Source organism: Engystomops pustulosus, chromosome 4, assembly GCF_040894005.1.
Source record: "Engystomops pustulosus chromosome 4, aEngPut4.maternal, whole genome shotgun sequence".
NCBI lineage: Eukaryota > Metazoa > Chordata > Amphibia > Anura > Leptodactylidae > Engystomops > Engystomops pustulosus.
Window position 1 is genome coordinate 4213942 of NC_092414.1, and position 13693 is coordinate 4227634.

General features: G+C 57.5%; 1 protein-coding gene across 1 annotated transcript in view; it reads right to left on the reverse strand.

Moving 5' to 3' along the window:
* The window catches only part of BCAT1 (branched chain amino acid transaminase 1), a 76960-nt gene extending 75504 nt beyond the window's left edge, over nt 1–1456 (reverse strand). Inside the window, exon 1 of the mRNA XM_072144807.1 lies at nt 1303–1456. Within this exon, the coding sequence (XP_072000908.1) occupies nt 1303–1395 (93 nt within the window). The 5' untranslated portion in view covers nt 1396–1456. The remainder of the gene's footprint in view (nt 1–1302) is intronic.
* Nucleotides 1457–13693: the final 12237 nt, after the last annotated feature.

Sequence of the window (13693 nt, forward strand, 5' to 3'; positions counted from 1 at the left end):
CTGCCCAATGTCACCTGCACCCCGGGGGTCACCTGACTGACAGCTGTCCGGGCATCCTGTGACCTTCTGTGACCAGGCTGGGCTAGAGGATGACCCCGGGACTAGTGACTGCCCAATGTCACCTGCACCCAGGGGGTCACTTGACTGACATCTGTCCGGGCATCCTGTGACCCCTGTGACCAGGCTGGGCTAGAGGATGACCCCGGGACTAGTGACACTGCCCAATGTCACCTGCACCCCGGGGGTCACCTGACTGACAGCTGTCCGGGCATCCTGTGACCCCTGTGACCAGGCTGGGCTAGAGAAAGACCTCTGGTGACCCAGGTCCAGACAGGGGAGGTCATGGAGTGCGCACAATGTCACCTGCGCAGTGCCAGGTAGGGGTGTAATGTAACAAGCCTGAGATACCAACCTGCCGCACCCAGGGGTGACTATAAGGCAAAGGCTCCACAACAAACAATACTGCCCCCCCCCCACAAAACACATATACACATATATACATGCTCCAGTACATCCATACCCTATGGACCCTATAGTATGTCCTCACATGGTGGCACAGGATGGTATATGGGGCATCTCAGCGATTGCATCAGCAGCCTGTAATGTGCTACATGTGGAGGGCAGATGTATGTAAGAGGAGGGGTATATGGTGTATACAGCGTGTGTGACGTATAGTATTATGCAGGGCTCAGCATGCGGTGTGTGGTGCAGGATCCTGTATACATTGTCCCTAGTAGAGGATACATTGTACTTATTGTTTATGTTATGTCTTGGATACATTGTAGCTGCTAAGAAACCTCTACATTGTGTATAGCAGAGAGTAGGGGATGTGTGTATAGCAGAGGATACACTGTATATAGAGAGAGCATGGTGTATATAAGGGGGTACATTGCACCAGGCTGTATATATAAGGGGGTACATTGCACCAGGCTGTATATATAAGGGGGTGCCCTGCACCAGGCTGTGTATATAAGGGGGTGCCCTGCACCAGGCTGTGTATATAAGGGGGTGCCCTGTACCAGGCTGTGTATATAAGGGGGTGCCCTGTACCAGGCTGTGTATATAAGGGGGTGCCCTGTACCAGGCTGTGTATATAAGGGGGTGCCCTGTACCAGGCTGTGTATATATGGAGGTTCCCTGTACCAGGCTGTGTATATAAGGGGGTGCCCTGCACCAGGCTGTGTATATGAGGGGGTGCCCTGTACCAGGCTGTGTATATAAGGGGGTGCCCTGTACCAGGCTGTGTATATAAGGGGGTGCCCTGTACCAGGCTGTGTACCTTGGGTCCCTGCAGCCACTTACCTCCATGCTGCAGCCCTGGAGATGCCCGGGACACGTTGCAGGGACTGGAGATTGTGACTGATCTGTGCAGCCGCCTCTGCTGGAGGATGACATCAGCTGTGGGAGTGATCAACAGAGAGAGGAGGAAGAAGAAGAGTGCCCCCTGCTGTGCTGAGCCTGGCACTGAGGAGGAGGAGTGCCCCCTGGTGTGCTGAGCCTGGCACTGAGGAGGAGCAGTGCCCCCTGCTGTGCTGAGCCTGGCACTGAGGAGGAGGAGGAGTGCCCCCTGCTGTGCTGAGCCTGGCACTGAGGAGGAGGAGGGGTGCCCCCTGCTGTGCTGAGCCTGGCACTGAGGAGGAGGAGGAGGAGTGCCCCCTGCTGTGCTGAGCCTGGCACTGAGGAGGAGGAGTGCCCCCAGCTGTGCTGAGCCTGGCACTGAGGAGGAGGAGGAGTGCCCCCTGCTGTGCTGAGCCTGGCACTGAGGAGGAGGAGGGGTGCCCCCTGCTGTGCTGAGCCTGGCACTGAGGAGGAGGAGGAGGAGTGCCCCCTGCTGTGCTGAGCCTGGCACTGAGGAGGAGGAGTGCCCCCAGCTGTGCTGAGCCTGGCACTGAGGAGGAGGAGGAGGAGTGCCCCCTGCCGTGCTGAGCCTGGCACTGAGGAGGAGGAGGAGTGCCCCCTGCCGTGCTGAGCCTGGCACTGAGGAGGAGGAGGAGTGCCCCCTGCCGTGCTGAGCCTGGCACTGAGGAGAAGGAGGAGTGCCCCCTGCCGTGCTGAGCCTGGCACTGAGGAGGAGGAGCAGTGCCCCCTGCCGTGCTGAGCCTGGCACTGAGGAGGAGGAGCAGTGCCCCCTGCCGTGCTGAGCCTGGCACTGAGGAGGAGGAGCAGTGCCCCCTGCCGTGCTGAGCCTGGCACTGAGGAGGAGGAGGAGTGCCCCCTGCCGTGCTGAGCCTGGCACTGAGGAGGAGGAGGAGTGCCCCCTGCCGTGCTGAGCCTGGCACTGAGGAGGAGGAGCAGTGCCCCCTGCCGTGCTGAGCCTGGCACTGAGGAGGAGGAGTGTCCCCTGCTGTGCTGAGCCTGGCACTGAGGAGGAGGAGGAGTGTCCCCTGCCGTGCTGAGCCTGGCACTGAGGAGGAGGAGGAGTGCCCCCTGCTGTGCTGAGCCTGGCACTGAGGAGGAGGAGCAGTGCCCCCTGCTGTGCTGAGCCTGGCACTGAGGAGGAGGAGCAGTGTCCCCTGCTGTGCTGAGCCTGGCACTGAGGAGGAGGAGGAGTGCCCCCTGCTGTGCTGAGCCTGGCACTGAGGAGGAGGAGCAGTGCCCCCTGCTGTGCTGAGCCTGGCACTGAGGAGGAGGAGCAGTGCCCCCTGCTGTGCTGAGCCTGGCACTGAGGAGGAGGAGCAGTGTCCCCTGCTGTGCTGAGCCTGGCACTGAGGAGGAGGAGCAGTGCCCCCTGCTGTGCTGAGCCTGGCACTGAGGAGGAGGAGCAGTGCCCCGTGCTGTGCTGAGCCTGGCACTGAGGAGGAGGAGCAGTGCCCCCTGCTGTGCTGAGCCTGGCACTGAGGAGGAGGAGCAGTGCCCCCTGGTGAGGGTGTATTTACCACTAGGCAGTGTAGGCACAGTACTTGGGGTGGCCAGGGGAAGGCGGCAGCAAGGACTTGAATTTTCATGTAAAATGTTGGGTGTAGAATAGAAGACCCCACCGGGGGCAGGGATGGGTGCTGGTGGAGCAGATGCCGGGCACATCTGATGCATTGGCATGTGATGAGCCGCCCACATATAACCTGATGCAGTTTTAGGAGCGAGCACTGGAGGATTGGAAAGATTATTTAGAGTTATGTGTTTTATTCATGAAAACCTGGAACCAACAATTACTCCAAGAATTTCAAATTCAATAGGGTTAAATATAAAGGGTTAATTGTTTTCTGTAACATCTTTTTATTTGGTGGACACGGATTCTTTTTTACAAAATAAGGTTAACCAGGGTATGGATAACTGGGGCGGCTGCAGGATGGTTCTATTGGGCTGTGAAAACCAAAAACCCATGGGCTCTCCCACTCCAGTGATGTATCTGGCTGGTGATAGCAATAGGAGCAAGTGACTACGAAGAAGGAAGGCGCTGACTGACCGGATACTGAGGTTACCATCCTGCACTGACTGACGGGATGTGGGGGATACCATCCTGCACTGACTGACTGGATACTGAAAATACCATACTGCTCTGCCTGACCTGATACTGAGGCTACCACCCTGCCCTGCCTGACCCGACACTGAGGCTACCACCCTGCCCTGACTGACCCGACACTGAAGCTACCACCCTGCCCTGACTGACCCGACACTGAAGCTACCACCCTGCCCTGACTGACCCGACACTGAAGCTACCACCCTGCCCTGACTGACCCGACACTGAAGCTACCACCCTGCCCTGACTGACCCGACACTGAAGCTACCACCCTGCCCTGACTGACCCGACACTGAAGATACCACCCTGCCCTGACTGACCCGACACTGAAGCTACCACCCTGCCCTGACTGACCCGACACTGAAGATACCACCCTGCCCTGACTGACCCGACACTGAAGCTACCACCCTGCCCTGACTGACCCGACACTGAAGCTACCACCCTGCCCTGACTGACCCGACACTGAAGCTACCACCCTGCCCTGACTGACCCGACACTGAAGCTACCACCCTGCCCTGACTGACCCGACACTGAAGCTACCACCCTGCCCTGACTGACCCGACACTGAAGCTACCACCCTGCCCTGACTGACCCGACACTGAAGCTACCACCCTGCCCTGACTGACCCGACACTGAAGCTACCACCCTGCCCTGACTGACCCGACACTGAGGCTACCACCCTGCCCTGCCTGACCCGACACTGAGGCTACCACCCAGCCCTGCCTGACCCGACACTGAGGCTACCACCCAGCCCTGCCTGACCCGACACTGAGGCTACCACCCTGCCCTGCCTGACCCGACACTGAGGCTACCACCCTGCCCTGCCTGACCCGACACTGAGGCTACCACCCTGCCCTGACTGACCCGACACTGAAGCTACCACCCTGCCCTGACTGACCCGACACTGAAGCTACCACCCTGCCCTGACTGACCCGACACTGAAGCTACCACCCTGCCCTGACTGACCCGACACTGAAGCTACCACCCTGCCCTGACTGACCCGACACTGAAGCTACCACCCTGCCCTGACTGACCCGACACTGAAGCTACCACCCTGCCCTGACTGACCCGACACTGAAGCTACCACCCTGCCCTGACTGACCCGACACTGAAGCTACCACCCTGCCCTGACTGACCCGACACTGAAGCTACCACCCTGCCCTGACTGACCCGACACTGAAGCTACCACCCTGCCCTGACTGACCCGACACTGAAGCTACCACCCTGCCCTGACTGACCCGACACTGAAGCTACCACCCTGCCCTGACTGACCCGACACTGAAGCTACCACCCTGCCCTGACTGACCCGACACTGAAGCTACCACCCTGCCCTGACTGACCCGACACTGAAGCTACCACCCTGCCCTGACTGACCCGACACTGAAGCTACCACCCTGCCCTGACTGACCCGACACTGAAGCTACCACCCTGCCCTGACTGACCCGACACTGAAGCTACCACCCTGCCCTGACTGACCCGACACTGAAGCTACCACCCTGCCCTGACTGACCCGACACTGAAGCTACCACCCTGCCCTGACTGACCCGACACTGAAGCTACCACCCTGCCCTGACTGACCCGACACTGAAGCTACCACCCTGCCCTGACTGACCCGACACTGAAGCTACCACCCTGCCCTGACTGACCCGACACTGAAGCTACCACCCTGCCCTGACTGACCCGACACTGAAGCTACCACCCTGCCCTGACTGACCCGACACTGAAGCTACCACCCTGCCCTGACTGACCCGACACTGAAGCTACCACCCTGCCCTGACTGACCCGACACTGAAGCTACCACCCTGCCCTGACTGACCCGACACTGAAGCTACCACCCTGCCCTGACTGACCCGACACTGAAGCTACCACCCTGCCCTGACTGACCCGACACTGAAGCTACCACCCTGCCCTGACTGACCCGACACTGAAGCTACCACCCTGCCCTGACTGACCCGACACTGAAGCTACCACCCTGCCCTGACTGACCCGACACTGAAGCTACCACCCTGCCCTGACTGACCCGACACTGAAGCTACCACCCTGCCCTGACTGACCCGACACTGAAGCTACCACCCTGCCCTGACTGACCCGACACTGAAGCTACCACCCTGCCCTGACTGACCCGACACTGAAGCTACCACCCTGCCCTGACTGACCCGACACTGAAGCTACCACCCTGCCCTGACTGACCCGACACTGAAGCTACCACCCTGCCCTGACTGACCCGACACTGAAGCTACCACCCTGCCCTGACTGACCCGACACTGAAGCTACCACCCTGCCCTGACTGACCCGACACTGAAGCTACCACCCTGCCCTGACTGACCCGACACTGAAGCTACCACCCTGCCCTGACTGACCCGACACTGAAGCTACCACCCTGCCCTGACTGACCCGACACTGAAGCTACCACCCTGCCCTGACTGACCCGACACTGAAGCTACCACCCTGCCCTGACTGACCCGACACTGAAGCTACCACCCTGCCCTGACTGACCCGACACTGAAGCTACCACCCTGCCCTGACTGACCCGACACTGAAGCTACCACCCTGCCCTGACTGACCCGACACTGAAGCTACCACCCTGCCCTGACTGACCCGACACTGAAGCTACCACCCTGCCCTGACTGACCCGACACTGAAGCTACCACCCTGCCCTGACTGACCCGACACTGAAGCTACCACCCTGCCCTGACTGACCCGACACTGAAGCTACCACCCTGCCCTGACTGACCCGACACTGAAGCTACCACCCTGCCCTGACTGACCCGACACTGAAGCTACCACCCTGCCCTGACTGACCCGACACTGAAGCTACCACCCTGCCCTGACTGACCCGACACTGAAGATACCACCCTGCCCTGACTGACCCGACACTGAAGATACCACCCTGCCCTGACTGACCCGACACTGAAGATACCACCCTGCCCTGACTGACCCGACACTGAAGATACCACCCTGCCCTGACTGACCCGACACTGAAGATACCACCCTGCCCTGACTGACCCGACACTGAAGATACCATCCTGCTCTGCCTGTCCTGATACTGAAGATACCATCCTACACTGACTGACCTGATACTGAGGATACCATCCTACCCTGCCTGACCTAATACTGAGGATACCATCCTGCCCATCCTGACCTGATACTGAGGATACCATCCTGACCTGATACTGAGGATACCATCCTACACTGACTGACCGGATACTGAAGATACTTCCTGCTCTGCCTGTCCTGATACTGAAGATACCATCCTACACTGACTGACCTGATACTGAGGATACCATCCTGCCCTGCCTGACCTAATACTGAGGATACCATCCTGCCCTGTCTGACCTGATACTGAGGATACCATCCTGCTCTGCCTGTCCTGATACTGAAGATACCATCCTGCCCTGCCTGTCCTGATACTGAAGATACCATGCTGCAATGAATGACCTGATACTGAAGATACCATCCTGCCCTGCCTGACCTGATACTGAGGATACCATCCTGCCCTGCCTGACCTGATACTGAGGATACCATCCCACCCTGCCTGTCCTGATACTGAAGATACCATGCTGCAATGAATGACCTGATACTGAAGATACCATCCTGCCCTGCCTGACCTGATACTGACGATACCATCCTGCCCTGCCTGACCTGATACTGACGATACCATCCTGCCCTGCCTGACCTGATACTGAGGATACCATCCTGCCCTGCCTGACCTGATACTGAGGATACCATCCTGCCCTGCCTGACCTGATACTGAGGATACCATCCTGCCCTGTCTGACCTGATACTGAGGATACCATCCTGCCCTGCCTGACCTGATACTGAGGATACCATCCTGCCCTGCCTGTCCTGATACTGAAGATACCATCCTGCCCTGCCTGTCCTGATACTGAAGATACCATGCTGCAATGAATGACTTGATAGTGAAGATATTATCCAGCACTGAGCTGTAAGATTATTTTTACTGCCTTTTGTTATTCTAATGTGATTTTGGGTCACACACATGCCCATCCCTGGCCAGGGAGAGTAGTCCTGACACTAGGGGTAGTAGTCCTGTTACTGGAGAGTCAGAGTCAGCAGTCCTCACGCTAGAAGTAGTATTCCTGACACTGGAGCAGTAGTCTGTACATTGGGGGGTAGTTGTCCTCACATTTGAGCTAGTACTCCTGCCATTAGGGGTAGTAGTTCTATCACTGGGGTAGTTCTTCAGAGGGGTTGTAGTCTTTACATTGAGGGTAGTTGTCCTGCAGCGTCTGCCTTGCACAATCTCCCGGCCGCACCCTTCATACACAGGAAGCTCCTTGTGCCAAAAATCCCTGGAATTGGGGCCATCCTCCAGGAGGACGTCCTGCTCACTCACAGTCACACAGCGGGACCCTGATATATGGAGGGGTCCTGCATGAAAAATACCTACAAGAGCCCCTATAAGAGGGGTGTCCACAGTTATGGGTGCCAATACTGGGTAGGGCCCCTCATCTGCCTCTAAAAACCTCCCGTGACACCGCTGTCCCCCTCTGCAGTGTATCAGCTTTACCCCGAATGTCCCTCTAATGATCCCCATTTTTATGATCCACGCTGATACATTGTAACAGAACTTCAAAAAGATAGTTATCTAAAACTCTGATGGTAACATCTGCTCATGTTTGCTTAAAGCTGAGGATTTGTCACAGTTGCATCCGGTTTAGTCAGTGCCCTGACATGTAAACACGTTCATTACTGTTTGTATCCAGAAGCTAAAAGACCCGTCCTTAGAATTCTCACAGCTGAGGGTTTGTTACAGTTGTATCCAGTCACTGCTCTGTGTACAGACTGGAGACTGATACATGTTACCTGCATCGATACATTGTATCAAACTATCAGCGCAGGATTGTGATGTGTTTAGACTGTCTCTGCTGATACATTGTAACAAACCTTCCAAAAACATGTGATATCGGATCTCAAGGTAAATGTGAACCGCTGAGGGTTTGTTACAGTTGTTTCTAGTCTGGTCAATGCCGCAGCGCTGTCACCGATCTATAGGCGCAGGAATCCCTATAAATCGCAGGAGGCGGAGTCACGAGCGCAGGAATCCCGGATTTCCCAGCAGTGATCCCAAGTTACTGGTATTTTCGTGCCACTGTATAAGTTCATGGTCAGCGCCAGGACGTCCGCCCCGGTCTCATATCTTTATGGGGCTTGTTGTTGTTACATTGCGACGCAGTCAAGGTCCCGGCTGAGTACACAAACCCTCAGCTGTGGGGGGAGAGGTAAGTACACAACACACCTTCCACCACACCCCTGCAAGTCAACAGAGGACGGAGAACAGCGGCGCCGGGACCCTGGGGGCCAATACTACAGCGCCACCTGGAGGACAGAAACATAAGAAGACCGGAGCTAGGACCCTGGGGGCCAATACTACAGCGCCACCTGGAGGACAGAAACATAAGGAGACCGGAGCTAGGACCCTGGGGGCCAATACTACAGCGCCACCTGGAGGAGGGAAACATAAGAAGACCGGAGCTAGGACCCTGGGGGCCAATACTACAGCGCCACCTGGAGGCCGGAAACATAAGAAGACCGGAGCTAGGACCCTGGGGGCCAATACTACAGCGCCACCTGGAGGACAGAAACATAAGAAGACCGGAGCTAGGACCCTGGGGGCCAATACTACAGCGCCACCTGGAGGACAGAAACATAAGAAGACCGGAGCTAGGACCCTGGGGGCCAATACTACAGCGCCACCTGGAGGAGGGAAACATAAGAAGACCGGAGCTAGGACCCTGGGGGCCAATACTACAGCGCCACCTGGAGGCCGGAAACATAAGAAGACCGGAGCTAGGACCCTGGGGGCCAATACTACAGTGCCACCTGGAGGAGGGAAACATAAGCAGACCGGAGCTAGGACCCTGGGGGCCAATACTACAGCGCCACCTGGAGGAGGGAAACATAAGAAGACCGGAGCTAGGACCCTGGGGGCCAATACTACAGCGCCACCTGGAGGACAGAAACATAAGGAGACCGGAGCTAGGACCCTGGGGGCCAATACTACAGCGCCACCTGGAGGAGGGAAACATAAGAAGACCGGAGCTAGGACCCTGGGGGCCAATACTACAGCGCCACCTGGAGGACGGAAACATAAGAAGACCGGAGCTAGGACCCTGGGGGGCCAATACTACAGCGCCACCTGGAGGACGGAAACATAAGAAGACCGGAGCTAGGACCCTGGGGGCCAATACTACAGCGCCACCTGGAGGAGGGAAACATAAGCAGACCGGAGCTAGGACCCTGGGGGCCAATACTACAGCGCCACCTGGAGGACAGAAACATAAGAAGACCGGAGCTAGGACCCTGGGGACCAATACTACAGCGCCACCTGGAGGAGGGAAACATAAGAAGACCGGAGCTAGGACCCTGGGGCCAATACTACAGCGCCACCTGGAGGCCGGAAACATAAGAAGAGCGGAGCTAGGACCCTGGGGGCCAATACTACAGCGCCACCTGGAGGAGGGAAACATAAGAAGACCGGAGCTAGGACCCTGGGGACAATACTACAGCGCCACCTGGAGGACGGAAACATAAGAAGACCGGAGCTAGCACCCTGGGGGACAATACTACAGCGCCACCTGGAGGACAGAAACATAAGAAGACCGGAGCTAGGACCCTGGGGGCCAATACTACAGCGCCACCTGGAGGACGGAAACATAAGAAGACCGGAGCTAGCACCCTGGGGGCCAATACTACAGCGCCACCTGGAGGAGGGAAACATAAGAAGACCGGAGCTAGGACCCTGGGGGCCAATACTACAGCGCCACCTGGAGGAGGGAAACATAAGCAGACCGGAGCTAGGACCCTGGGGGCCAATACTACAGCGCCACCTGGAGGACAGAAACATAAGAAGACCGGAGCTAGGACCCTGGGGGCCAATACTACAGCGCCACCTGGAGGAGGGAAACATAAGCAGACCGGAGCTAGGACCCTGGGGGCCAATACTACAGCGCCACCTGGAGGCCGGAAACATAACAAGACCGGAGCTAGGACCCTGGGGGCCAATACTACAGCGCCACCTGGAGGAGGGAAACATAAGCAGACCGGAGCTAGGACCCTGGGGGCCAATACTACAGCGCCACCTGGAGGACGGAAACATAAGAAGACCGGAGCTAGGACCCTGGGGGCCAATACTACAGCGCCACCTGGAGGAGGGAAACATAAGCAGACCGGAGCTAGGACCCTGGGGGCCAATACTACAGCGCCACCTGGAGGAGGGAAACATAAGAAGACCAGAGCTAGGACCCTGGGGGACAATACTACAGCGCCACCTGGAGGACAGAAACATAAGCAGACCGGAGCTAGGACCCTGGGGGCCAATACTACAGCGCCTCCTGGAGGATGGAAACATAAGAAGACCGGAGCTAGGACCCTGGGGACCAATACTACAGCGCCACCTGGAGGAGGGAAACATAAGAAGACCGGAGCTAGGACCCTGGGGGCCAATACTACAGCGCCACCTGGAGGAGGGAAACATAAGAAGACCAGAGCTAGGACCCTGGGGGCCAATACTACAGCGCCACCTGGAGGACAGAAACATAAGAAGACCGGAGCTAGGACCCTGGGGACCAATACTACAGCGCCACCTGGAGGAGGGAAACATAAGCAGACCGGAGCTAGGACCCTGGGGCCAATACTACAGCGCCACCTGCAGGAGAAAAACATAAGAAGACCGGAGCTAGGACCCTGGGGGCCAATACTACAGCGCCACCTGGAGGACAGAAACATAAGAAGACGGGAGCTAGGACCCTGGGGGGACAATACTACAGCGCCACCTGGAGGACAGAAACATAAGAAGACGGGAGCTAGGACCCTGGGGGGACAATACTACAGCGCCACCTGGAGGACGGAAACATAAGAAGACCGGAGCTAGGACCCTGGGGGAAAATACTACAGCGCCACCTGGAGGACAGAAACATAAGAAGACCGGAGCTAGGACCCTGGGGGCCAATACTACAGCGCCACCTGGAGGAGGGAAACATAAGAAGACCGGAGCTAGGACCCTGTGGGCCAATACTACAGCGCCACCTGGAGGATGGAAACATAAGAAGACCGGAGCTAGGACCCTGGGGGGACAATACTACAGCGCCACCTGGAGGACAGAAACATAAGAAGACCGGAGCTAGGACCCTGGGGGACAATACTACAGCGCCACCTGGAGGAGGGAAACATAAGAAGACCGGAGCTAGGACCCTGGGGGCCAATACTACAGCGCCACCTGGAGGACGGAAACATAAGAGACCGGAGCTAGGACCCTGGGGGCCAATACTACAGCGCCACCTGGAGGAGGGAAACATAAGAAGACCGGAGCTAGGACCCTGGGGGACAATACTACAGCGCCACCTGGAGGAGGGAAACATAAGAAGACCGGAGCTAGGACCCTGGGGGCCAATACTACAGCGCCACCTGGAGGACAGAAACATAAGAAGACCGGAGCTAGGACCCTGGGGGAAAATACTACAGCGCCACCTGGAGGACAGAAACATAAGAAGACCGGAGCTAGGACCCTGGGGACAATACTACAGCGCCACCGGGAGGATGGAAACATAAGAAGACCGGAGCTAGGACCCTGGGGGCCAATACTACAGCGCCACCTGGAGGACGGAAACATAAGAGACCGGAGCTAGGACCCTGGGGGCCAATACTACAGCGCCACCTGGAGGAGGGAAACATAAGAAGACCGGAGCTAGGACCCCGGGGGCCAATACTACAGCGCCACCTGGAGGACAGAAACATAAGAGACCGGAGCTAGGACCCCGGGGGCCAATACTACAGCGCCACCTGGAGGACGGAAACATAAGAAGACCGGAGCTAGCACCCTGGGGGCCAATACTACAGCGCCACCTGGAGGAGGGAAACATAAGAAGACCGGAGCTAGGACCCTGGGGGCCAATACTACAGCGCCACCTGGAGGAGGGAAACATAAGAAGACCGGAGCTAGGACCCTGGGGACCAATACTACAGCGCCACCTGGAGGAGGGAAACATAAGCAGACCGGAGCTAGGACCCTGGGGGCCAATACTACAGCGCCACCTGGAGGACGGAAACATAAGAAGACCGGAGCTAGGACCCTGGGGGCCAATACTACAGCGCCACCTGGAGGAGGGAAACATAAGCAGACCGGAGCTAGGACCCTGGGGGCCAATACTACAGCGCCACCTGGAGGACGGAAACATAAGAAGACCGGAGCTAGGACCCTGGGGGCCAATACTACAGCGCCACCTGGAGGACGGAAACATAAGAAGACCGGAGCTAGGACCCTGGGGGCTAATACTACAGCGCCACCTGGAGGACAGAAACATAAGAAGACCGGAGCTAGGACCCTGGGGGCCAATACTACAGCGCCACCTGGAGGACGGAAACATAAGAAGACCGGAGCTAGGACCCTGGGGGCCAATACTACAGTGCCACCTGGAGGAGGGAAACATAAGAAGACCGGAGCTAGGACCCTGGGGGCCAATACTACAGCGCCACCTGGAGGACAGAAACATAAGAAGACCGGAGCTAGGACCCTGGGGGCCAATACTACAGCGCCACCTGGAGGAGGGAAACATAAGAAGACCGGAGCTAGGACCCTGGGGACCAATACTACAGCGCCACCGGGAGGATGGAAACATAAGAAGACCGGAGCTAGGACCCTGGGGACCAATACTACAGCGCCACCTGGAGGACGGAAACATAAGAAGACCGGAGCTAGGACCCTGGGGACCAATACTACAGCGCCACCTGGAGGACGGAAACATAAGAAGACCGGAGCTAGGACCCTGGGGCCAATACTACAGCGCCACCTGGAGGAGGGAAACATAAGAAGACCGGAGCTAGGACCCTGGGGGCCAATACTACAGCGCCACCTGGAGGACAGAAACATAAGAAGAGCGGAGCTAGGACCCTGGGGACCAATACTACAGCGCCACCTGGAGGACGGAAACATAAGAAGACCGGAGCTAGGACCCTGGGGACCAATACTACAGCGCCACCTGGAGACGAGAAGCATAAGGAGACCGGAGCTAGGACCCTGGGGACCAATACTACAGCGCCACCTGGAGGAGGGAAACATAAGAAGACCAGAGCTAGGACCCTGGGGGCCAATACTACAGCGCCACCTGGAGGAGGGAAACATAAGAAGACCGGAGCTAGGACCCTGGGGGCCAATACTACAGCGCCACCTGGAGACGAGAAGCATAAGGAGACCGGAGCTAGGACCCTGGGTACCAA